The sequence below is a fragment of the Myodes glareolus genome, chromosome 15 (genome assembly GCF_982192425.1).
Source record: "Myodes glareolus chromosome 15, mMyoGla1.1, whole genome shotgun sequence".
Taxonomy (NCBI): domain Eukaryota; kingdom Metazoa; phylum Chordata; class Mammalia; order Rodentia; family Cricetidae; genus Myodes; species Myodes glareolus.
The window spans coordinates 65,982,988-66,007,240 of record NC_142040.1 but is presented as its reverse complement, the minus strand read 5'-3'; the positions used below and the strand labels follow the sequence as shown (position 1 = coordinate 66,007,240).

The 24,253-nt window shown below is 45.4% G+C and overlaps 1 protein-coding gene, 1 long non-coding RNA gene and 1 other non-coding gene across 5 annotated transcripts in view; all 3 read right to left on the bottom strand.

Moving 5' to 3' along the window:
• Positions 1-24,253, bottom strand: part of Retreg1 (reticulophagy regulator 1) — a 157,929-nt gene that overhangs the window by 26,161 nt on the left and 107,515 nt on the right. Inside the window, exon 1 of one of the 3 annotated variants that reach the window (XM_085676599.2) lies at positions 8,136-8,672. The exons of 1 other annotated variant lie outside the window; for it this stretch is intronic. Coding sequence is in view for 1 of the 2 variants with exons in the window: in XM_048457004.3 (XP_048312961.3) it covers positions 8,136-8,170 (35 nt within the window). In the remaining variant the exon portion in view is untranslated. Of the gene's footprint in view, positions 1-8,135; positions 8,673-24,253 lie in introns of those variants that run through there. One more of the 3 variants, XM_048457004.3, reaches the window with a different exon arrangement.
• On the bottom strand, positions 9,685-9,788 carry LOC125414955 (U6 spliceosomal RNA). The gene has a single exon (XR_007236456.1). It is a non-coding gene; the product is annotated as a U6 spliceosomal RNA (small nuclear RNA).
• On the bottom strand, positions 15,617-16,965 carry LOC146891546 (uncharacterized). The gene is made up of 2 exons (XR_014996995.2): positions 16,800-16,965; positions 15,617-15,751 (listed from the first exon to the last, which is right to left on the bottom strand). It is a non-coding gene; the product is annotated as an uncharacterized LOC146891546 (long non-coding RNA).

The window sequence follows — 24,253 nt, the reverse complement described above, 5'->3', positions numbered from 1 at the left end:
GCTGAGGATGAGACTTTAGAAAACCTTCAGAACTCACTGCTGCCAGGCAGAAGGGACACTCAGGGCTTTGCCTCTTTCCATCACCTTTTTCCATTTTAAACACAACAGCCGCCCTAGCTCCCTAGAAAAAGGATCTGCCGCAGTCTGGTGATGCCTCTTTGAGACACTACTACAGGTCATAAGGCCAGCTCTTTATTTAATAGACTTGGCTGGTATTTACCCAGTGAGTGAAGACTACTCCTGGAGCATGCCAACTCTACAGAAATAAGGCTAAAGTAGGAAAGCATGGCTTGAACTGGATGTTTCCCAGAGCCTCCTTTAAGGTCGCTGTTTCATCTGTATCCCTAAGGAAAGGGCTAACTGATCCATGAGAAGCCAAGCACCACAACTGTCCTCCGAGCCATCGTGTTCCTTATGTGTCTCCAGGGACAGCTGGGACATTCCTGCCCCCTTGTTTCCCAATGTCAGCACCAGAACACTTTGTGACCTAGATGTACTCCAGGCATTGCTACACCCAGGGTTTGCCCCTCGCCTTTCTCAGTCTGGGATTCTGAGACAGCAGGTGTCTGAGAAGGGAGGTCACTGAAGACACTGGAGGAGCAAAGGAGGCTTAGAGTGAGGACGGATGGATGGGTTCTGAGGAGGCTGTGGAAGAAATGGATTTTAAAAGGGAGTGTTAGGGTTTGTGGAGACAGAGGGCCTTGCTCAATTTCCTCCTATCAGCCAAGTCACTGGATGAGGCATTCCTATTCAGGCCAAAAAACCTGAGGACAATATTCCCTTGTGAAATCATTTGTATGTTACAACTTCAGTTTTCTGGTGGAGTCACAAATAATTGCTGAAAAACATAAGCAGAGTTTACAGAGTCAAAAATTCTTCCTCTGAGTTTCCTTCTCCATTGGTTCTTGTTATAGCTAAAGAATTTGGGCTGCAGCAGGGCCAGCCACACACAGAAAACTAAAAATACCAGATTTCAATTGAAAGAGAAATTTGGTGACTGAAGAAAATACCAATTTTCAAAGCAACCTCTCTACTTTTTCAAACACAAAAATGAGGCACTGTGTTCAAACCCCTACCCTTAACTGATCTTTGGAATAGAACCCCTTTATGTCCTCTAGTCTTAAGTTGAAAAAAACCAGGTAACTAAAACACACACCGCTCTCTGTTTGCATGTGTGTGTGTGTTACACAAATGTGTTTTGTGCCCAAAAATCTATTATGGGTTGTGCACAAATTTAACACACATGCCCAGGACATGAGTCCCAAAGCAGAGCAAGCTGTCTAGGGTCTGAGCCCTACTCTGGCTCTTGTAGCTGGTACCTTGAGATATAATCATGAAACCATGGAGGGAGGTGGCCCCACAAGAGACTAATGCTGAAGGCCTAGAAGGGAAGGACACGGTCATGCCAGGAAGGAGGAAAACATTCAGAGTGCATTCCAACATCCTCCTTACTGTCTAGAAGGGACGTGTAATGTTTCAAGAGAAAAGTTTGGTATCTTTGTGGGGGGGGGACCAGAACCAATATTTGTAGACAGGAAGAGATGGTTGTACTTTTATCGACTGAAGAAAACCTTAAACCCCTACAGCTGGAAATAGGAACAAGAAAGTTCAGAGTGCCAGTAAGATGAACCCAAGCCAACGTATAAGAGAAATCTGCATGTTGTGACCCTGAACCACCTCTCTGGTTACTTAAGGCTTTATAATATGCATGGTGTAGGCATCCTGGCTTGCCTGAGAAGCCATGAATATGGTTAGTCCTTCACATCCACAGGATCCTTGTACAAGAGTGACCCAACCCAGGCCAGACATATCTGGGGGAAAGGCTTATACTTGCACTGAAGAACAGAAGAGATCTGGGCACCCAGTGTTGAGGGTGAGAGATTGGGAGCGACCGCTTGAGAGATAGCTGTACTTCTCATTCAGGGCAGTCTGTGGCCTTGCACTAATGCACACATGGACTTTAACAACTGTACTAAGGGTCAAGACGAGAAGAACCCAACATACCCCCTGGAGTCCCATTCGAAACTGGAATAACACATAAACTATCCATACTAGACCCGGGAATAACACATAAACTATCCATACTAGACCCGGGAATAACACATAAACTATCCATACTAGACCCGGGAATAACACACAAACTATCCATACTAGACCCGGGAATAACACATAAACTATCCATACTAGACCCGGGAATAACACATAAACTATCCATACTAGACCCGGGAATAACACACAAACTATCCATACTAGACTCAGGAATAACACATAAACTATCCATACTAGACCCAGGAATAACATAAACTATCCATACTAGACCCGGGAATAACACATAAACTATCCACACTAGACCCTCCAGGAGCCCGTTCCAGAGCTGTCTGGGGAGCTGGGGAGCCACCATCGAGGGAGGGGTAGATTCTCATGTCCTGTCTGTCATGGGGATCTACACAAGGGCCAGACCACAGTGACTGTCGTTTGAACTCCGTTGTGACCTAGTTAATGTTGCTTAAGGATATGTGTCCCTTACATATTATTATTTACTGCTTCCAGGAATTTAACAATGGTCCTTCACACCATAGGGCGGGCACTACGATCAGCAATTAATCAATGGGACCTCATGAAACTGAAAGGCTTGAGCAGGGGAAGGACACCCTACCTTTGTCATCTGGACAAAGCAGCAGCCTACAGAATGGGATTTTTTTTTAACAATTCCATGTTTGAAAGAGGACTAATATATAAAATATATAAAGAACTTGAGAAACCAGATATGAAAAAATCAAATAGTCCAATTTAAAAATGAGGTACAGATCTAAGAAAGGTAGAGGAAACTCAAATGGCCGAGAAACACTTTGAAACTGTAGTAAAGGGCGGGATGTTTGTCCCCTTGACCATTCAACAAACACAAAATGATGAGAATGGAGCTGTGCCCGTTTCTGGGCCCAGGTCGTACGGAAATGGCAGCTGATTCTTCCTCCATTCCAATCTCCTCACTCCCTATTTAGGAAAACCATACTGCATGTCCCATGTCATTTATAAGTGGCACAGTTAATCTCAATAATGACTAGAAGATATGGGTAAATCCAGGAGGGATATTCTGGCAGGCATTTTAAAAACATTCTGAAATTGTTTAGATGCCACTGGAAAGTACTTTTAAGTGAAGAATCAATAAAAAAATACATCTATGTGTATGTACACATACCATATGCTAAACATACCTGTCAAAAAATTCATCAAAGAAGTATAATATAATTACATGATATATGTATAGTTATACATACCATATAATTACATCAGGGTTCTGGGGTTAGAGCTGATCTTTTCTGCTTTGTTCTTTCTTTTCTGCATTAACCTTTTTATCCCCCACCCCCAAATAAATAGCTAAAGCTTCCTTCAGTAGAACATCTTCAGTGGGAAGACTTCTTTAGAACTACATTCATGATAGTAAATGAGACTGGCCCTTCAAGAAAAGATTCGTGCCCCCATGCATTTTACATAACCTAGAATACACATCATGAAGAAGTGAAAAAATGAAATGTATTTTGATGCCAAGTTGCCATTAAGAGTCAAAAGTCTTATGGTACCAAAACCGGGCTAGCCCACCCAATTTCAACCTTGCTCTGTCAGTCACTAGGGATAGACCTGCCCATTCATAGCCTGCCACAGATAGTCTGTGGTCCTTTGGCATTAAATGATAGAAACCTTAATCATATTTAGTGACAGTAACAAAGACTGTATCACCATTTACTTGTAGACTAGAAATCAGCTTCACTGGGGTGGGAATGCCAGAAATCTGTTGGGTCCCGGCAGGGTTCAGGAAGCAGGTCACTGGTTCAGTGGCGGTTAAGATACTGCCCACAAAACAAACTCCCTGCAATAAGGACAGACTGTAGTGTTCTACATGTTCTTAATCAGGTTCAAATATTAGCCCAGCTGGGTCAAAGTAGGATTTCAAGAGTGATAAATATTTTCCATGATTGTGTGGGAGAACAGAGGAAGATAAATCATTAATTCCTTCAACCAAGCTTGAAAAATATCTGTGGTGCCTTCAGGATACAGAATAGAGAAGATGTAGCCTTGTTCAAACTAATGCTGATGCTGATGCTGATGCTGATGCTGGTCCATCATCATCTGTGTACTGGAGCTGGTCTCCACAGATTCATGACAACCACTATGGGAATTCTCTGACTCGTCAGTGGCCTGGGGAAGAGGGGAGCATTTACACCACAAGAATCAGCAAATACTGATTCCCTTCCCCAGAGGGCAGCTGCTGAAAATCCATAGACACCACTCCTACCCAGGCCCAATCAGGGGTCCTGCGCATGCCTCTCCCTCTTATCTGCAGTGTGCTCATAATCCCTTCTCTTACGGCCTTGTAAGCTTCATTTAGGCCACCTGTCAGCACTCATTTCCAAATGAAAGGCAGCACGAATACATTCAAGGACACAAAAACTTAAATATGTTTGCTCCTAGGAGTCCACCTCAACTGAAGGGCAAAGTACACCAAGCTGGCCTTGACGCACCTGGTCACATTTTTGTGTCAGGTCTAGATTCTGAAGAAATGGCATCCTCAACGGATAGGCCACATCCGTGACATAAAATCACACCTAAAATCCTTCCAGTATGAACTATTATAACAATGAAATATATTCTCGAGTTTCCAATCAATTTCTTTTAATCTTCCAAAATTAAAATTCAATGCAACCACTAACAACATTTTCAGACTAATTAGCCCATTGTGTGTTTAAAAGAGCCTTGGATTTCTTAAATACAACCACCTTTCAAGAACCCAGACACAAATCCAGGCGAGACAAGACTAGTCTGAAACCCCCAAGTCTAGAATGCTCTAAGATCTGAAACTTCCTAAGGGCTGACATGATCCCACAAGTAAAATCTCCCACCCCAGACTTCATGGTCACAATGCAAGCACACCAAAAACACCAAGAAAGCTAAATTTTAGCATGTATAATACATAAGTGGATTTCATGTTTAGACATAGATCCCATCCTCAAGATATGCTAATTACAGATATGCAAATATGTCAAAATGTAGAGAAGGGACAGAAGACCCTGAACTCCAAGACTGCTGGCAGCAGGAATTTCAGAGACGTGATGTAACAGTCCCCACCACTCTAGAGCAGAGGACGAAAGAAACATCTGGAAACACAAATTGAATTCACAGTTCTAGAGTCTCGGTGACGTTTGCACACAAGCTTGTACATCTCCACTACACTGCAAGTAGAGGACCAGCAACACCCGAGTCCAGATCTACCACAGTGTCCCTGTAAAGACACCAGAGCGTCAGCACGCACACCAGGTGTTCTCTCACATGGCCACTTTAAAGTGTATCCTTGACCCTGTGGCCTGAAGTGCTCTTACCTATGGATTCTTTCACCCCGGGCCATCTTCCCCCTCAGACCCTTTACTCCAAGACAGCAGGGTCCATACCGACCAACCCATCACTGGTACAACCATGAATCAAGGAGTCAGAACTCAACAAAAGTCTGCTGTGTGGACAGGTAATTGTGCGGAGATAACTACCCAGTTAAAGTCTGCATGACATGACACACTAAAAGCCTAAGACGAATTTCACGTTGAGACAAATCCCATCCTCATGCCTCAGGCCTATCTCCTTCCATGTCATCTGGAATCGGGGATAAATGATTCACCCACATCCCCACCACCCATCGAATCAGGGCACTTCACAGGACCAGCCTGGCTGCCACTCTAAAGCAGGAACCAAATGAGGTCAGATAAGGAGCTGCAGGCTACTGTAGAAGCTTTCCCATATGCCTGGAGCTACTCTACCCTCCAGGTTTCCCCCTTCTTCTTTGCCACCCAGTGCTTCTTGCTTAGATATCTATCTACCATCTGGGGCCTGCTTCAGCAAGGTTTTCTTGCCCTTCTCCCTCAGTTTTTGACCTTGAAACTGGTTGTGAGTCCTCCGGTGTTCTTCCAACAGCATTGACTAACGACAAGGAGGGTTTCTTCCATCGGGTGAATTTAAAATGGGACCTGGAGCCACTGGACTGAAAGCCACTAGCAGATGGTGTCTGTGAGCCTGAAGCTGCCCTGCCCTGTGGGCTTCACTGCCTTTTATTGTTGTTTGTTCATCTGCTTGGTTTCCAAAGGATATTTTAGTATTGATTTTGTTTTTATCAAAGACCAGATTTTTTTTTAGCACTCTGGGAGTTACGGAGCAACCCAGGACATCAAATTCCAAAATGAGACTCAAGTAACATAATCAGCCTTGATGTGAGATTCAATTAGGAACTGCCGCGATGAAGTCCAGAGAACACGTCTGTCAGCAGATTCGTGACTATAACAGTTATTTCTCTTTCAGACGTGGCACCAAAGGACTTCAAAGGCACGTAATCTCAAATTTAGCAAGAGAAAAATTAGCTCCCAATTAAAAATATTTTATTTCTAGCCTAGTTCCAATCTTTCACCATTTCTCCACAGAGAAAGAAAAACCAAACAAATACATGGGACAAAGCAAGGCAGAAAATCCGCCAAGTGCTGGGAATAAAAGTGAGCTCATCAGAATAAAAAACGAGGGCCAGGGATATGTTACCTCACAGGTGTGAGAGGGGTTTGCACGTGCAATACAACATTTTACAGTCCCTGAGGGCAACAGTAATAATCATGTACGTATTTACATGTGCACGCGCACTCACGCTCCTTTTCACCTGTGTATGTATACATATATATATATATATATATATATATATATATATATATATATATGATTGGTGAGACTTTCAGAGAAAAAGCTAAAGCTTGTTCGGTTCACATCGCAAATAGGTCATGATATTTTTTATCAACAGTTAGTTACTATTTAATTCTGATAATGCTGCCTCTCAGGAGAGCAGCGCTCCCTCCCTTTGGGACAAGTCTCTCTCCTTGAACCGTCAGATGATAAGGATTCCTGAGCCCCTGGTGTAAAACAGTTGATCAATGTGTTTCCATTTGCTGAGTATTCCTTTAAAATGCCTAGCTGTCCGAAACTCCTCATGGAGCCAGAGGGAATGCCTAGGCGCTAGAGGAAAGGGAAAGCCTTGATTTGGGGAAAGTTCAGAAGTCTGGGGACACAAATGTATGACACCCATGGACCAACCTATCAGCCAGTGTAGATGTTTCAACGTCTCTAAAAATGTTCTCTTAGCTAGTCAGTCACTCCATGGACAGTGTCATGCACTGTTACAAAGGACACAGTTGGGAGCTACACCTAGTCTCATTTTATCTAGAAACTTGTTCAATAGAATACCAGTCTGTCCCTTTTCCATTTAATAGGTTTTGGGAAAGACAGAAACTAGAGGACCACAGAGAAATGCAGCCTAAAGGAAACTATCACAACTGGTTAAATAGCCACACACAACCCATACCCTAGGCCATGATACACAGAAATGGTCTGAGGGGCTCTTGTTCCTAGAGACATCTGTTCTTTGGCAATAAGATGACCCATGAGCCCTTTCTTTGTTTTGTAATTTTCTCTCAGATCCAAATTTTGGTAACCTCAATTGGAAATCCAATGGGGACACCGAGCTGATTCCCGTAACGTCTGTCTGGGCCGGATGGGCGACTCCATGGGTGCAGCTAGGCTCAAGCCAATTTGCACTGTTGCCTGCCTGGTACTCACGCCTTGGCAGGAAGAAAGCAATGAAAACACTTACAACCAGGCACCCAGGGCAGAGAGCTAACTGAACTTTCAAAACCCATAGCTTGAGAAGGATTTAAATATCAAAACTGATAAATTGGCTTAGTATTCAACTCTTACAACTGCCTGTCAAATCTTTAAAATGCAAACTTTAAAAAAAAAAAGTAAACTTAGATTTTGACCACGATCATCTCAAGTCAAAAGAAACATCAAAAAACTTCAATTAGACTCACATTGTACATGGGGAAATGAGTTTTAAAAGTTCCGGGACGTTACTTCCTTATTCAAGGAAAAACAGATACTTCTTTGCATGTATTTATTTCTGAGCTTAGATTACTAATTTTGTCTCTCTTCCACTAGCTTCTGCCAAAGGAAATATCCTAGAATTATAATTTTCATTTAAACACATTTAAACTTGTCACAATATGTTTAAGATGAGCAACAACGAAACAGACTCCAGAAAAATAAAATGCCATAATTACCTTCTGCGGGGCCCACAGTCGTCACCTTCAGGCATTTCTGCCCTTTAACTGTGGTTGCTGCACCTGCCTGCCACAGAGAAGACAGCCAGACAATGCTGCCGTTTCCACTCACCGGCGGGCAGGAGAATTCTTCCCTTTCTGGAGAAGAGGGCTCCTACTCTACTCAGAAAGTCGGTGTTTACAAACTTGCAGAGTGCCTGCCTACTGCCTTGAATGAAGCAGACCAGTGGACTATTGTGACACTGCCCTGCTAAAAATAAAGAGGTCACCTCTCAGTCCAGGCACTCTGACAGGCAGCTGGGCGGGAGTGTTGCCCAGGGGCCCAGCATTTTCCCTGAAGTCGTGTGAGAAGGTGTCACCAGGGATGACTTCACCCAGCAGCCTGCCTGCCTTCTTTCCTTTTTTTTTTTTTTTTCCTGGCAAGTTCTAGGCACCTACCAAAGGTGCAGTGGCCACAGGCAGGTTGAAACCTCACTGGGCTATCAGATCTCCTCCTTTGAGTCACAGAGGGGAGTTGGAGAGGAGAGAGAGAGAGAGAGAGAGAGAGAGAGAGAGAAAGAGAGAAAGAGAGACAGAGACAGAGACAGAGAGAGACAGGGAGGGGGAGGGAGGGGGGAAGGAAAGAGGGAGGGAGGGAGGGAGGGACAGAGAGGAGAAGGAGGGGCAACAAAACAGGGAGGTTTGTTTGCATGATACCTGCTGCTCAGCAAAAAGTCTCTTACTCAAAAGCAGAAAACAAAACAAAACAAAACAAAGAAGACAAAACAAAATCAAAACCCCACAAAGTCATGGGGCAGTCAGTTGTGAGGGACACTGATTTGCAAAGAAAGATCTCTCGGGATCATAGTGGTTCCCCAGTTCACAACTGGCATGCACATGAACGTGAGCCTGTGTGCCTATGTGACTAAAAGCTCCCCCCCCCCACACACACACACAGTGTCACTGTGGGGAGGGAGCACAGGGAGCAAGCACGGGCACATGACCCTGTGGTGGCTCTGGGGGACTTTATACTTCAGTTCCTTGATGAGCATTTCTCAATCGCTACTCCCTTCACGGTGTCCTGTTTCCCAAATGCCACCACCTCATAAAAACAGAGTTAAAACCTGAACCCATTCTCTTTTCTGATTTTCCAATTAAGAACATAAGCGAAGACTCAAAGCAAGATCGAATAATTAAAAAGTGATAATTCTTCCTGTTAAAAATGCATACGATCTATTTGCTGCGTTAGATGTCTTTTATGAGGGTATTTTACATGGTATCTTTGCTAAAAAAAAAAAAAATGGTTTTCCAGATCACTGAGGCATTGAAAAGTCAGAGGATTTAAAATAATTGTCTGCTTTCTTTTGGAAAATGTTGGTGATCTTGTGGTGTATGCATGCCAACTTTAAAAGAGAGATACTGAAAGGACACAGTATTTCACACGCAACGCTGTCATTAGAGACTTCAAGCCTAAGGCCTGAAATACATACACACGCCTAAGGTGGATCTATGGCCTGAAATATATACACACGCCTAAGGTGGATCTCTGTATCGAATGCATAACCTATTTTCAAATAGGGCATACTTTATGGATCTGCATGTCATCCTTGCACAGGATCATACCAATCTTCTCTGTATTATTCCAACCTTAATACATGCCCTGCTAAAGTGAGCACTCGCAGACATGTAACTTGAAAGCCCATTCCCCTTCACAGGTTAGTAGACCAAAGCAGAACAGCCTCCAGAGGTCAAAGCTATGCACTACATCACTAGACATTGCAGCTTTGTAAGAACTGAGAAGCTAAAACGCTAAGAGCGGTCTCCATGGTGTCAGCGCTTGCCCTGAACATACAGACAGCACCAAGGGCTAATTCCACTGTCTCACGCTCGCTCCTGATCAGTCTAGCACTTTAATTTTACTCTGTCTCTCTCCAAGCCCCCATCTATTTCTTAAAAACCTAAATGGACCTCCGCTCTGGTTAGCACTGATCTGAAGACACATCCCTGATGCATCTCTCAGTTCCGGAAGAATTCACTGATTGGTGGCATAACAGAGTGCCAGCGGCTAGCACGAGACAGTAGCACCACTTTGGAGCGCTCAACTCTTGGTTGCATTTCCAAATTACTTGCTACAGCTGGATTCCCCCTGAGGTATTTCTGTGGCACTTTGTAAAATTCACAAGGATAAGGTTGGAAAATAAGGACAGCACAAGCAACAAATCCCAGACTGTTGCTTCTGGCCGGTGACTGTTCCTACTGAGGCTCTGTCTGCCACTCCTTTACCTAAGCGTCACTTCCTGTCCTGGGAACTAGGTACTGTGGGTCTGCTCACTGCTGTTAAAAATTAGTGGACAACCAGAACTTAAAATGACCCAAGGAAACTCTCGCCAAGATTTTCAGATGTTATCGTAGCCTCAGAAAGTTAGATGGCCAGATGGTGACAGTCGCCTACAGGTTGGAGGCAGTGTCGCTAGCCCAAGCCAGAAGAGCCCTCACAACAGGCAAAAGTCCAAAGCTCGTGTCCCAGACATTTTTAAGGTTTTGGGTTTCCCTCTGCTCACACTCTCCTCAAGTAAGTGTACGTTAACTTTTAGTAATGTATTTTATTTTTCCTTTGACATTCCATATGGCCTAAAAAAAAATTTGTCTCCTTTCCTTGGTGCCTCCATAAATCTACAGTATAAAAGTTTTATATTTTGCTACATCCTCGAGAGCAGCTTCGAGGATCACTCAGGCTCCACCTGAGTGGGACAACAGGGCAGACCCCACTCCCATCTCTGGAAGATTAAAAAGCAGTCTGAGCAATGAAGGGCAAAAAGCCGCTGCCCTTGTAGAGTGCCCTTGTAGGCTGTTCTCATATTCCCTTCCAACTTCACCAGGTATCAACCTGGTTTAGTCCCAGGCATTGCCTTACAGGATAAGAACTAGAATGTTCGCCACATCTGAGCGAAGCAAGGCTTTATGTTTACGTTCTGACTGAGAGGGTGTCAGCAAAACCATTGGGAGCTCCAGGGACTTGCAGTAAATGACACCCCAGTGTATTCCTTCTACCTCCTGCTAGAGAGATTTCAGACTTGATAGCTGGGTCTCCAGAAGCCACTTTTGGCAAAATGTGACTTGTGCAATGGAGGGAAAGCCTGGCAGAGTCCTCATGATAAAGCAGCTGCCCGGGCTGGCGGACACTGAGAGCAGTCAACGACTGGATAACTTTTACTTTTTTGTAAACTGCAAGTGAGACAGACAAAGATGTTTGATGTTCTTCTGAAATACCACTGGAGTAGCTCCCTCACCCATGGTTTTCTTTTCCATTTTCAGTTACCCAGAACCAACCATGGTCTAATAATTCCAATAGGACGTCCTACAAATCAACAAGCCATCAATTTCATCTTAAACCATCCTGTGATGTCCTACCTTTTCTGTCCTGGCTCTCTTTCTATCCCAGCATGGGGATCATTTTTCTTCTCCAGTACCAGCGGTGTGTATGTTACCTGCCCGTTAGTCACTTAATAATCATCTTGAGTTATCAAAAAGACTATCAAGGTAACTATAGTGCTTAAATCCAAGTGACGACTAGACCTATAATAATGGCGCCAAAGAATAAGGAGCTTCCTTTAAAACGATAAGGTGAAAGTTCTTGGCTTAATAAAATTTTGAAAACCGTGCTATGATCTGCAGGACATGATCTGTACTCTACCTGTTTCATAAATAAAACTTTATCATATGTATGCATGACTGTTTTACAAAAACAGTACATATAAGGTTCAGTTAATGCGTGGATTCAGATATCCCACTGTGGATGAAGAGAGACTACTGTAGTCAACCCAACTTAACCCTGCCCAAATTATTTCCCTAGACGTATAAACAGTGGACATCAAAACAACAACAACAACAACGCCAGTAAAACTAAGACCAAAAGCAAAGCAGAGATCCGTCCATCAGGCCACACGGAGCAGGAGGAAAGAATTGATGTGCCCTCCTCCCCGGCTGCCACACGAGCCTGCCAGACAGAAAACATGTCTGAAACATGTCAAAAATGTCACTTGAAAAGAACACTACGGGGCAAGATGAAACAACTGTACTAGTTTAGGGGTCTACTTTTTTTTATAGAGCTACTAACGCGACCACAGGGGCCGCACCCTAATTAACTTATCAACTCTTAAGTACCTCCGAGGGGGTCTCACCTCCAAATATTGTCAGCATTTGAATTTGCATATTGAGTTTTCCCTGGACACGAGCCTCTTTCTTGGGAGCACATCGGAAACTCGGCACTTAGCCTCTGAGCAATTCTCTGTCCATCAGTCCTCACCCCTCATGACTATCTGTCTCCTTGGCTATGCGTCCCCACTCTCCCTCACTGAGAAGTTAAACACGATTTCTCCCTTCTGCTGCAGAAACCCCTACACATAAGTCTCCTGAATCACCTGTCTTCCCACTCTGTGACATGTCAGGAGAAGTTTTCCAGCAGCAGAAGCTGTCCCTGAGGACAGTGGACAGCGATGACCCAGCAGCTAGGGACACGGACTTTGGACCCGGATGTGGATCCTGGTGGAGAGTCACCGCTTTCTATCCCAGTGACCCTGGCAAGGTCTCCACAAATCCCTGCATGCGGGCTTCCTGGTGTGACCGAAGTGTTGTCATGTGGCAAGCACTCGGCGCTGAGGAAACAGCAAACGTGCTGCTGCAAACGGCACTACCCTCTGAGTAAAGCTAAAAAAACACATCAGCAGTCACGTTGTGGCTTCCAGACTGATGATTGGTTGGTTACCCAGGACTAACATTTGGTTAGTTATTCTAGAAGGAACCTCTTGACTCTTAAAGTTTAGAGGAACATTAATCTAAATCCCTGGTAATATCATGACTATATGTACTCCAAAGGGAACAAGCCTTCCTTGTCCATTGTGAGCCTGGCTGTCCAGGGGAGTTTTAGGGATTTTCTTGTAGGTAGAAATCTGGCAGGGGTAGCTAAAGGATCCTCTGTAATCCACAAGTCCTCAGATTCAGATAGACAGCTACCGAAGCTTCGGGGCATCGATCACCCTCTCAGAAGCTGCAGTGGCTCTCAGTCTCTGTGCACGCACTGTGCTGGCCCAAGTCTACAGGGCACTGAAAACAAACAAGGCAGGCTACCTTAAGGAGGTAACTTCTGAATAGCGTCATTCAGTGCCAGTTCAGGCAGCTACTGGGGATAGGCATGCCACAAAGAGGCAGAGGTCTTGTCAGCTGATGTCAGGCAGGGTGTCCTGGGATGTTTGTGGCTGTTAAGGAAGACCCACTCTATTTCAGAGGCCTTATCTCGGCCCTTCTCACAGTTCCTCAGCCAGCTGCAGCCAAGTAAGTAAGCGCACCCAAGGTGTGGCTTGGCTCCCTAGTTGGCCCTCAGGCACCTGGATCTCCAGGGGAGTTTTAGGAATTTTTCTTGTAGTTAGAAATCTGGCAGGGGTAGCTAAAGGATCCTCTATAATTCACAAGTCCTCAACGTCAAGACTCCTAGCCCTTTCCCTGGGACTCGGGGGAAGGTCTGCAAGCCTGGTTGGGATGGGAGCCTTCCTGCCTCAGTTTACCAGTCAGGTGCCTTCTGGATTCTCTTTGTATCTTCCTTATGGGTCAAAGCCAGAGCTCTCCAGGTCCCTTCGGGGCTCTAATACCCTTAACGTTTTATCCCCTCTAACTCCCCGCCCCTTGATCTCAGGTCAGCTCTCCCTTGCAGAGCAGACTGGACTGGAAGATCTCTCAGCCAGGGCCTCCTGAGGTGAGCACGTTCCTCCAGTCCCTGCTGCTGCATCTGCTCTGCGTTTCTGGAGGTAATGCCTTGTGATAGGCATCTCCATCTGGGTTTTCCCAAGAGCACCTTAGAACATCAAAAACCACCCAGATACTCTACAATCGCATCATTTGCCTCCTACCCTTCCCTCATTCCCACCCCTCCCATGGACCTCTGCCTGCACTCTCTCAAATTATGGCCCTTTTCTCCAGTTGTTTTTACCCACACATGCACACACATACATATACACCCACTTCTAAATATATAAATACAACCTCTTCAGTCCATATAATGTTACACACACCCATATACATACATACATAGATACATACACACACATGTACACATATGACGTTAGGAATGACCACTTGGTATTGGAAAACTAATTGGTCTGCTTCTCTGTGGAGAAGACTATTTCTCCTGCTCTCAGCCTATAGTTGCCTATAGCTCTTTGTCTAGGGTTGAGGACCAGGACAGTCACTAAGCCTTGGTTGCAGGAACTGTATTGTAAATGTATCAGCTGGGACTGGGAAACACGCTATTTCTAATATTAGCACTCAGTGCTACAAAAAGCCCAAAAATGCACCATTCACAGTAGTGTCCACTGGCCACCCGTGACCCTTGAACACTTGAGATGCAGCTAATCTAAACTGAGATATGCCATAAATATATTTGCTGGTTTGTCTTTAGACTAAATGGAAAACAGAATGTCAAACATCTCATTAATAACTGTTATGTGGATGGAACACTGAAAGAGTTCCTTTGAATATACTGACCAATTACAGTTATAGAAAGTGGTTTCACCTTTTTCTATTTTTAACCCTTTAAAAATACATCTACTATAGCTGATGTTGTTGGATTCTATTAGAACTGATCAAGGGCTTTAATTAGCTACCAAAATTAGTCCAAACAAAACATAAAACAAAAGTTACAGTGAGGGGTTGGAAAGATGGCTCAGCATTTAAAAGCACAGGCTGCTCTTGCAGGGGACCTGAGTTCAATTCCCAGCACCCACAGGACAGCTCACAACCATCTCTAAATTTAGTTCTAGGACCTGAACACCATCTTCTGGGCTCTAAAGACACTGCACACACACACGCACACACACGCACACACACGCACACACACACACGGCGCACAGACACACACACAGGCAAACCACTCACGCATATAAAATCAAAAGTTTAAAGATGCAGTGCTAAAACAACCTTAGCAACTGTTCCAATGTTTCTGGAATTGCTGTTAGTCAGAAGGGGCAAAGTAGAGATCATAAAAGGTACCAAGAGGGTGAGACTGACAACAGTCCACAGGACATTTCCTCCCTCCAGATCCTGACTCAGGCGGAAAGACAGGCCCTCCTCTTCCTGCCCATACTCCACTGGGGTCAACAGAGAATTCATTTTCCACAAAAGTTCAGAGGACACAGTGTACACTTTGCACCAGTGGAATGAGGAAGGACACCAGTATGAAGGCCAGAACACTTTGGATCGACGTGGGAAAAAAAAAAAAAAACAAACAACCTATTTTTCTCCTTGGATGAAAAACAAAGTAAACCAAAGGATTTCATTTGCACGTGTGTACATGGCGCAAACGACACCACTGAGTACTGTCAATCTTCTGGGTAACCAGGTGTCCCAAGCAGGTGTCTCTCTCCTGTTCTGGGGTTGGTGGAGTCACACTGGGACTCACCCTGGATTCCTGGTTCCGACAACAACAACACAAAGATATTTTTCTCTCAAGGGCAATGTAATGGCAAATCTTTAATACAGAATTACAGTGGGTGCGACAGCAAAACTTAGACGTGCTCCTGAAGTCCCAGTGGAGTTCACGTAAGGCATGGCCTCAGTCTAAGGGCAACCAGCACAGTCCTGTGGACCTGCAGACCAGATACAGGCGTGAGAGAAGTGGGATCAGCATGGCTAGACGGTGGAAAGGAGAAAACGGAGCCTTTCCCCCGCTGTCTTTCTTCATCCTTACACCGGACGCCACCCACTGTAACTCTCTTTGCTGGAAGCATCACACACGAAGTTTCCCTCCACGGTCTTTCCAGCTAAACATAGCAACTCTGGAAAAACCACCATATCAACCTCTCCCACACCGGAGCTCTGACCACTGCCTATCTGTCTGTTTTCTAGAAATATCCCTGCTTTGGGTGTGTCTGAAACTCATTTATCAGAAGTTTAATCTCCAGGTTGATGATGATGGGAGATGGGGATCAACAAACGGTCCCTGGGTCCTGAGGACGGAAGTTTCATGAATGAGTCCGTCTCCTTCGGGCGGGATTGGGTTAGTTATCACAAGAATATCCTGACTCTCTTAATAGAGCTCCATTCCATGTCACTGCTTTTCGAGTTGTGTCATTGAGCGATTAACACCCACCCGAAGGGAAGTACGCAGTCCTCTCGTTCCCTGGCCTGGCACTGAGGCTGGCAGGTGTAAAGGCGGATAGAGAAAAGTAGCAGGAAGTGGCAGCGAGTTCTGGGTGCCAGGGTAGCCTTGGGAAAGGTGCCAAGGAATAGGAGGCGGTCAGGCAAGAGCTTAGGGAAGAAGCAAGAAGACAACAGGCACCCGTACCTTGTGAACCCCACCACCCCACCACACGGATTTCTCTCGGCTGGATCCGGCCACTGTTGTGACCCATTTCCTAACACTGAACCTGGTCTCTGCAAATGTTCTCCTCGGCTGCCTTGTGGGGGTGGGGTGATCACCTGGAACTAGCTCTGCTCCTTCTCAACCCCTGATTACCACTCTCCTTTAGTTGACGTGCGCTTCTGCCAGCAAACCCATTTCTTTCTCCTTCCCACTCTCCCTTTAGCCATACACACTTCTCTATGTTCTCGCCTCTGCCCTGCAGGAAAGCACCCATGAAATTCCCACAAGAATTTAGACGCTTGTGCAGTGCAATTCTTCCGGGGTCAAATTACCCAGTGGAGTCCGTCTGTTCTCCACCGCCTCAGCCGCTCCTGCTTGCTCTTTCCCACACAGCTCCCCTCTATGGCGGCATATGTGTTTGAGTGGTCTAGTTCCTTGACAGAGAAATCCTAGTTCCAAGAAATTTAGAACACACACCACAGTCATGAGAGAACTCTGGCAAGCCTCACTGACCTGTGCAAGCAAGCACAAGGCTTTGGAAACTTTCCAAGGCCACAAGGGGTGGAGACAGAGGTCTTTGAGGACAGGGAAGGGGGGCAGTGCTCAGATCAAAACAAAGTTTATCTCCAGAGTTTAAAAACACAGCCTAACGCGGGGAACAATTGTATACAAGAATCTGTTTAATGATGACTTGTGAGATGACTTTTGTAATACACTGATCTTCCTTATTACATTTTGTTTATGTTCATGTTAAAACATTTTCCTCGCTTGAACAACTGATAAGATGTTTCTTGGCTGTGCACTTACACAGCTCTTTTGTAAAGATGTCAAGCTGAGCTAAAGGTCATTAGCCACACAACTGTGATAGCTCATTATTTGAACTGTCACTCTGAAGCCGTGGGCCAGGTGACAGAAAGCTTCCTCCAAGTCTCTCCTTGTTCTGTGCCATGTGGCAAAGCAGTGGCCTAGGCCAGGTAAGTGCTACCTGTGTCATCGGACACAGAAGGAACTTCTCCTCAGGCCCTAGGGTTTGGAAAACCACACTACTGGCCAACATCCTCCAGCCTCTGGGCCCTTCTTGAAAAGGAAACAGCTGCTTCAGAAGGATTGGCTACAAGGAAGGCTGGGCGCCATGCTCATCCTGATGAGTGGGGAGAGGAGACTTTGACTTACAGAACCTCCTCACTGCTTCTCCTCAAGGTGTAACTCCACTAATATCCTAAAAGGCGGCTATTTGCCTACAGCTCTCACTGCCTGCTGATAAGTCAAGTATCTCAGGAGCCTGGCTCACCTCCAGTTCCCACTAACAGGACAACATGAAAGGATCCCATATGTATTTTTGCATCTACCAGGCTAGAAACTAAAACCCCTTTGCCACAGCCCTTGGCACTGGGTGTCTTAGTTCGGGTCACTCTTGCTGCGACAAAACACCATGACCAAAAGCAAGTGGGGGAGGAAAGGGTTTATTTGGTTTACTCTTCCACATTGTAGTCATCACTGAAGGAAGTCAGGACAGGAATTCAAGCAGGGCAGGAACCTGGAGACAGGAGCTGATGCAGAGGTCATGGAGGAATCCTGCTTAGTAGCTTGCCCACTATGGCTTGTTCAGCCTGCTTTCTTACAGCGCCAAAGACCACCTGCCCAGGGATGGCACCACTCCCAATGGGCTGGGCCCTCTCCTATCAATCACCAAGTAAGAAAATGCCTTACAATCCAATCTTATGGAAGCATTTTCTTAACTGAGGTTCCCTCTTCTCAGATGACTGTAGCTTGTGTCAAGTTGACATAAAACTAGCCAGCACACTAGGTAATTCATAAAGTAAGAAGTTTTCTTTCTTATGTTTGCACGAAGGCTGGGAAGTTCAGGGTCAAGGCACCTGCTTGCTGGACTCTCTCATTGCATGGTAGAAAGCAAAAAAGCAAGAGGACACATCCAAAAGAAAGGGGTGGAACTCACATTTTCATCAGGACATTACAACCACAGCAACTAAGCACCCACGACATCAGTATCAATCCACTCATGAGGCAGAGCCCACAGCCTAGTCAGCCCTAAACATTTCTTCTTTCAATATTGACTCTGGGGGTTAAGTTTCCAACAAAGAAACTCAGGACACATTAAAATCACAGCGCCGTTCAATGGAGCATGAGCCATAAAAATCAGAGTTAAACAATCCAAAAATGTCAATCTTGATAAACAGAGTGCGGTATTCCCCAGCTGGGTTGTTTCATGGTTCCCTGACCACAGGCTAGCGTCTTAGAAGGCTGGGTTTCAGGATGCAGCATCCACGCCCAAGAGCACACACAAACCTGTTTTGTAATAATGTGTCTGTTGAATCACTTTGGGTTTGGCAGATCATCCATAAAGACAGCCCAGACACTGCTATCTACCCTACCAGGGGCCCCTGCCAGTTTCCTACATGCTCACAATATGTTAAAACTAAAAGCCAACATTGGTCCATCACCATGAGCTAAACTCCAGATTCCTTTTGCATCTCAATGGTTTCTCACTAACATTTGCATTCAAGCATTAAATTCATCTCTCACCCAGAGTTGATAAGAATTGCTGGAGTCTTTCACAGGTTTTCTTCTTTTTGTTTACTTTTTTTCTGTTGTTTTTGTCTTTATTCTTATTTTTTTTCCAAGACATGGCTTCACTATGTAGCCCTTTACTATCCTGGAACTCACTGTGTAGACCAGGTTGGTCCAGAACTCACAGAGATCCGCCTGCCTCTGCCTCCTGAGGGCTGGGATTAAAGCCATGAGCCACCATCTTTTCAAGGACTCAATAGTTCCGGGGTATTCTGTAGATATCTTTCTGTTTGGATGTGTCTGCTCTTTTCTCTGTATTAGACTGAGAGTCAGCAAGAAAACCTTGGAGTGTGCCAGCTCCCAGAGTGTTCAAAGGGCCCACATGACTTCCCAGTGATAACGTCGATTGGATCACTTGGCTAAAGTCATGTTTTCGGATAGGCACACTGCAAAGTTGCCTTTTTCCCCTATCCATACTCTAATCCAATCTACACTCAAAGGATGATGGGGTAGAAGTGACCAAAGTCTTAACGCCTTAGCAATGGAGTGTTGGCACATACGGGGGTTTCTTCTCTCCCCATTTCCTTAATGACTCATTTAAGAACCTTGTGCTCTCTTCTTCACTGTACATTATCTGTGATCGTAGCTCCAGTTGTTCCAGCCATAGACGTGGTTTTACCTCCCCTGTCTGATCTCATCCTCTAACCCCTCAGAGAGCCAGTGGCCAGCTCTGCGGTGGTCACTCCTGCCCATTTAGCACTGACCTTCTCCACAGGTGAGACACCGAGTTCCCTCCAAATGACCCCATCTCCTGTGGACCCAGTGTCAACATCAACCAAGAGACAACACCAGGAGCCGGATAGGCAACAAATGTCTGGACCCCACACATATATCCATCCCTGTGAATCCACGCACGACAGAATGGCAGGAGTGTGTGCTTTCAGTGTATAAGCAGTGTCCACAGAACTGGGCCATGGGAATTTTTCACAATGAACTCTTATGAAGCCAAGAATAACAAGCTGTCATTTTCCCCCCCAACTTGACAAAAGCTCCAAAATGTAACACGCCAAGTCCGGATTTCCTTGCCATGTGGGTCATCAGTCCGTACCGTCCACGTTTCTCTTCTCTGGAGAGTATTAGACAAAGTCCGTGGTTTAAAAATAAAACAAAACTTGGCTTCATTGAATGCACCTACTTTTAGCACCAAACCATGGCAACCTCACACACAGTCCCTCATAATTTGGCACAGTGGGTTCCCACCAACAGACTTTGCCTTCAGCCTTATCCACCGCCAACATGAATATTTTCTATTCAACTTGACTTTACATTATTTTTTTCTCATAAGACAAAATCTCAAACCATAGTAAAAATTTCAAAGTGGAAAGGCCTGCTTCAGACTCCTGCCCCAGCGGCTTTGGCCAGCCAAGCAGTTAAAATGTGAGTATCACCTCCATCCTAAATATAAGTTAAAAGCAATGGGACACCCTGTGTCAGGAGTTTTAAGAGAGGCCGGAAGACAACATGAGTCCCATCACATGACAGCAAGGACATCATGTTTACCCTGCCTGGAAGGGTGGCCGCTGTCCCTTCTCTCCACGGCAATGCACCTGGCCTCGTGTGAGAAAACAGACAAGAAGCTCCTGTCAACAGTGACAAGCAGCCTTTTCTGAGTTCTCTGTGATGGGCAGAAGGACCAAGCTCACAGCTAAAGAGGATGGCTGCTATTGGGCCAGTCTGCTGACGATGGAAGTGGGAACAGATGAAGTTACTCCTGGACTCCCAGATGAGCATGACCTCCGTCTGGGTAAGACTTGGGCATGGAGACTGTGAATCCTGGGGGTTCCAAAGAGCATCAGCTAGGTTTCTCAGGGAAATGGACCAACAGGATGGATGCATAGAGAGACTGACTGAAACTGTTCATGTACCAAGAGAGTCGGCAAGTCTGACATCTGTAGGGAAGTCCAGGATAAGCTTCAGGATGTAGTTTATACACAGTCTGAAGGCCAAGCTCCTTCCCCAGGAACCTCAGTTTACTCCCAAGACTCTCGACTAGCTGGACAAAGTCCACTGCAGTTATGAAGTATGATCTGCTTTATTGATAGTCTGCTGCTGAGTTTACCACATCTAGAAATACCGCCATAACAGCATCACAAGGGGTGTCTGATCACATGAGTCAACTAGACACTGTAGCCTAGCTGAAACTGACATTTTCATGTGTGTGAGTACACATATGTCTGGGCACTGCTTTTGTCCAGTGTCTACAGAAACCACAAGATGGTGGTGGACCCCACTGGAACTGGAGTTACAAAAGGCTGTGAGCTACCACATAGGTGCTGGGAACTGAACTCAGGTCCTCTGCAAGAGCAGCAAGTGCTCTTGACTATTGAGTCATCTCTCCAGTCCCCTTGAACTTACACAACTTTAAGCACACATTGCACTGCGGGGATCTCCCCATTGTTTGTGGAGGCCATTACTCTGGCTGTCCAACGGACCAAGAAGATTATGTAGAAGCATACATTCTGTTTCCAAGAAAGACCAGTAAGTTTTGAGCAAGAGCTACTCTGAGGGACAGATGAGAACATCTCAAGCTCTCCTCATTCATTTGCACTCATTTGTTGGAAACACGTCCCGGACAGATCCCATGTAGGACTACAATCACAGACCAGCTACGGGAGTGTCTCAGTGGGCTCAGGTACCAAGGATCGAAAGCAGGAATGAGGCTTACAGAATACCACGCCCAAATAAACGTTCCACCATGCATTGCATCAGAAAGGGACTATCAGCAAGTAGGTCATTCTGTGACATGTTACCAGGTCCCCTTGCAGAAATGAAAGACTGATTATGCCAGTTGTGGGGAGGGCTATAGGACCATCTTGGCTAAAGAAAATGACTTCTCCCAATGACAACACACTAGTGGCTGATCAGACCAGGGATGCAAATGCCAGGTTTCCTCTTAAGGGTCTGCAGATTGGGGCTAGCACTGTATGGCTGTCCTGGCTCTAGAAAGTCCTATGGTATCAGCGGTTGCCGTCAGCTAGACCGCGTCATGCTCTGCTTCTCTCTACCCTCCCACCCCTCCCTGCCTGTGGTTCCTAGAGTACTCCTCATCACAGGTAAGCCTCTCTAAGTCAGCACCAGCCTCTGAGGGTCCCTGGAGAGGAGGACAGTGCATCTAGGTCACTTGTCCAGGACTCAAGGTGGACGTTCTGCGATTGTAACCCAGACAAGCAGACTCTGGGTGGAACTAAAAGCTGCCAAGTCAGGCCATGCCAGGCACAATGGGTCACATGGACAGGCATTTATAGGGCTGTGTGGACTTCAAATTCCAGAGTTCACCTTTTACCTTAAAGACAAGGCAGAATTAATCTGCTTTCTTTGTTCTGTGTGTCTGAAGGCAGCCCTGAAAGCCAGGATATACACCAAGAATGGCAGCTCTCATCTATAACCCAGACTTTTGGAGACAGAGGCGGAAGGAATGCTGTAAGTTTGAGGCCATAGGCTAGCCTGAACTACATACACAGTGGGAGCCTTTCTCAGAAACAAAACCCAAAAACACAGCATTGCCATGCGTTTGTGATCTTACAGATGCCATGAGGCAGTGATCCCCCTCAGTTTGCGTTGGATGGAATAGCTGAGGAAGGAGAATGGCAGAGATGGTGCCAAGGAGGCCAGTTTGGGGAGCTTGCAGATGTCATGGAAGTTACCACAGGAAATAGGTTAAGAACAGTAGTAACAGCAACAGTGATAATCAGAACAGAAGAATTATCACAGACTTCATAAGGATCGGGTATGTGCATTCAACATCAAAAGGCCAGGGTCATCCAACTAAGCCTTCACACTGTTTCTTCCATACAGTCCATGGTTGTATGGTAAAGATCAAGGGATTTCCTTGACTGGGAAACAAACAAACAAACAAACAAAAACTTCAGCAACTCTAGTTTTCATAAGTTCTCTGTCAGGACTTAATGGAGAAGATAATTATTCTGGGAAACAGGTCAATATCAAAAAGTAGCCACTGTCAATAAACCTCTAACTGGGGAGAACAGCAAAAGAAACATCTTAGAACTGATACACTCGGTGAAGAAATGTGATTTCATGCGTACCATGTAGCTGAGACATGATTTTACAGAGATTTGTATTTTGTGGGAAAGGTTCCTCTTTTACATTTACACTCCCAGGAATGTACATACTTAAGCTGTCCAACAGCTTTTCCAAAATATTGGACATAGAAAGGGGGCCATGGTCACCTTGTGCAGATGGAAATCCAAAGTCACTTTTTGCCAGGCATACACTGCATGTGAGTGGAACAGGAAGGCATCAGATTAACTCGTGTTGGCATGGGTACTCATCAGGCTCCAGAGAAGGGCAGGGACTGGAGAGGGATACGAGCTGGGTTCTGACATTCCAAGGTAAGGGACAGGCATCTGGGACACACTAAGAAGAAAGAGCCAAGAGGGTTTACTGATGGAGGAAGGTGTTTGTTACAGGACAAGTGGAATCAACACCTGGTGTGGGAGAATTATCTGTATTCTGTCAATCATGTATTTTAAATAAATGCTGATTGGCCAGGTAGGAAGTATAGGCAGCTTAACCAGACAGGAAGTAGAGGTGGGGCGATAAGAACAGGAGTATTTCTTCTGGGAAAAAGTAAGCTCTTCCTCCATTCTTGCGCAGACCACCAGAGAAGAAAGATGTAAGCTGCCCCGCTGGAAAAGGTACTGAGCCATGTGGATACGTTGATAAGGATAATGGGGTAACATAAGTTATAAGAGCTAATAAGTAGCCTGACCTAATGGGCCAATCAGCTTTATAACTTATAGAGATCTCTGTGTGATTGATTTTCTCTGGGACTTGCTGGCTGTGGGGTACTGGGTGGGAACAGATACCCCAACAAGCCAGCCCTCATGTTACAAACACCTTTACACATCGAAACACTATGCAGTCCTTGAAAGTACACTTAAGAGGAGCATCTGATGGCGTGGGAAGCTTAACATATTATGGACAGAGACTGCAAACTTTTCTAGGAAGAGCAAGACAGTAAATACTATCAGTTCGCAGCCCAGATGGTCTCTGTCACAACTGCTTGGCTCCAATTACCACAAGAAACAGGCACAGACAGTGTGTAAACAGGAATGTGGGCCGGAGTTTGTAACTCTTGTGTTTTACTAAACTTATGGAAGAACACGCTGCCTATTTGGAAACTGGGTTCTAAAATACCATCTGCAAGGAAGAAGGGACCTCCGCGCTTTTCATGATT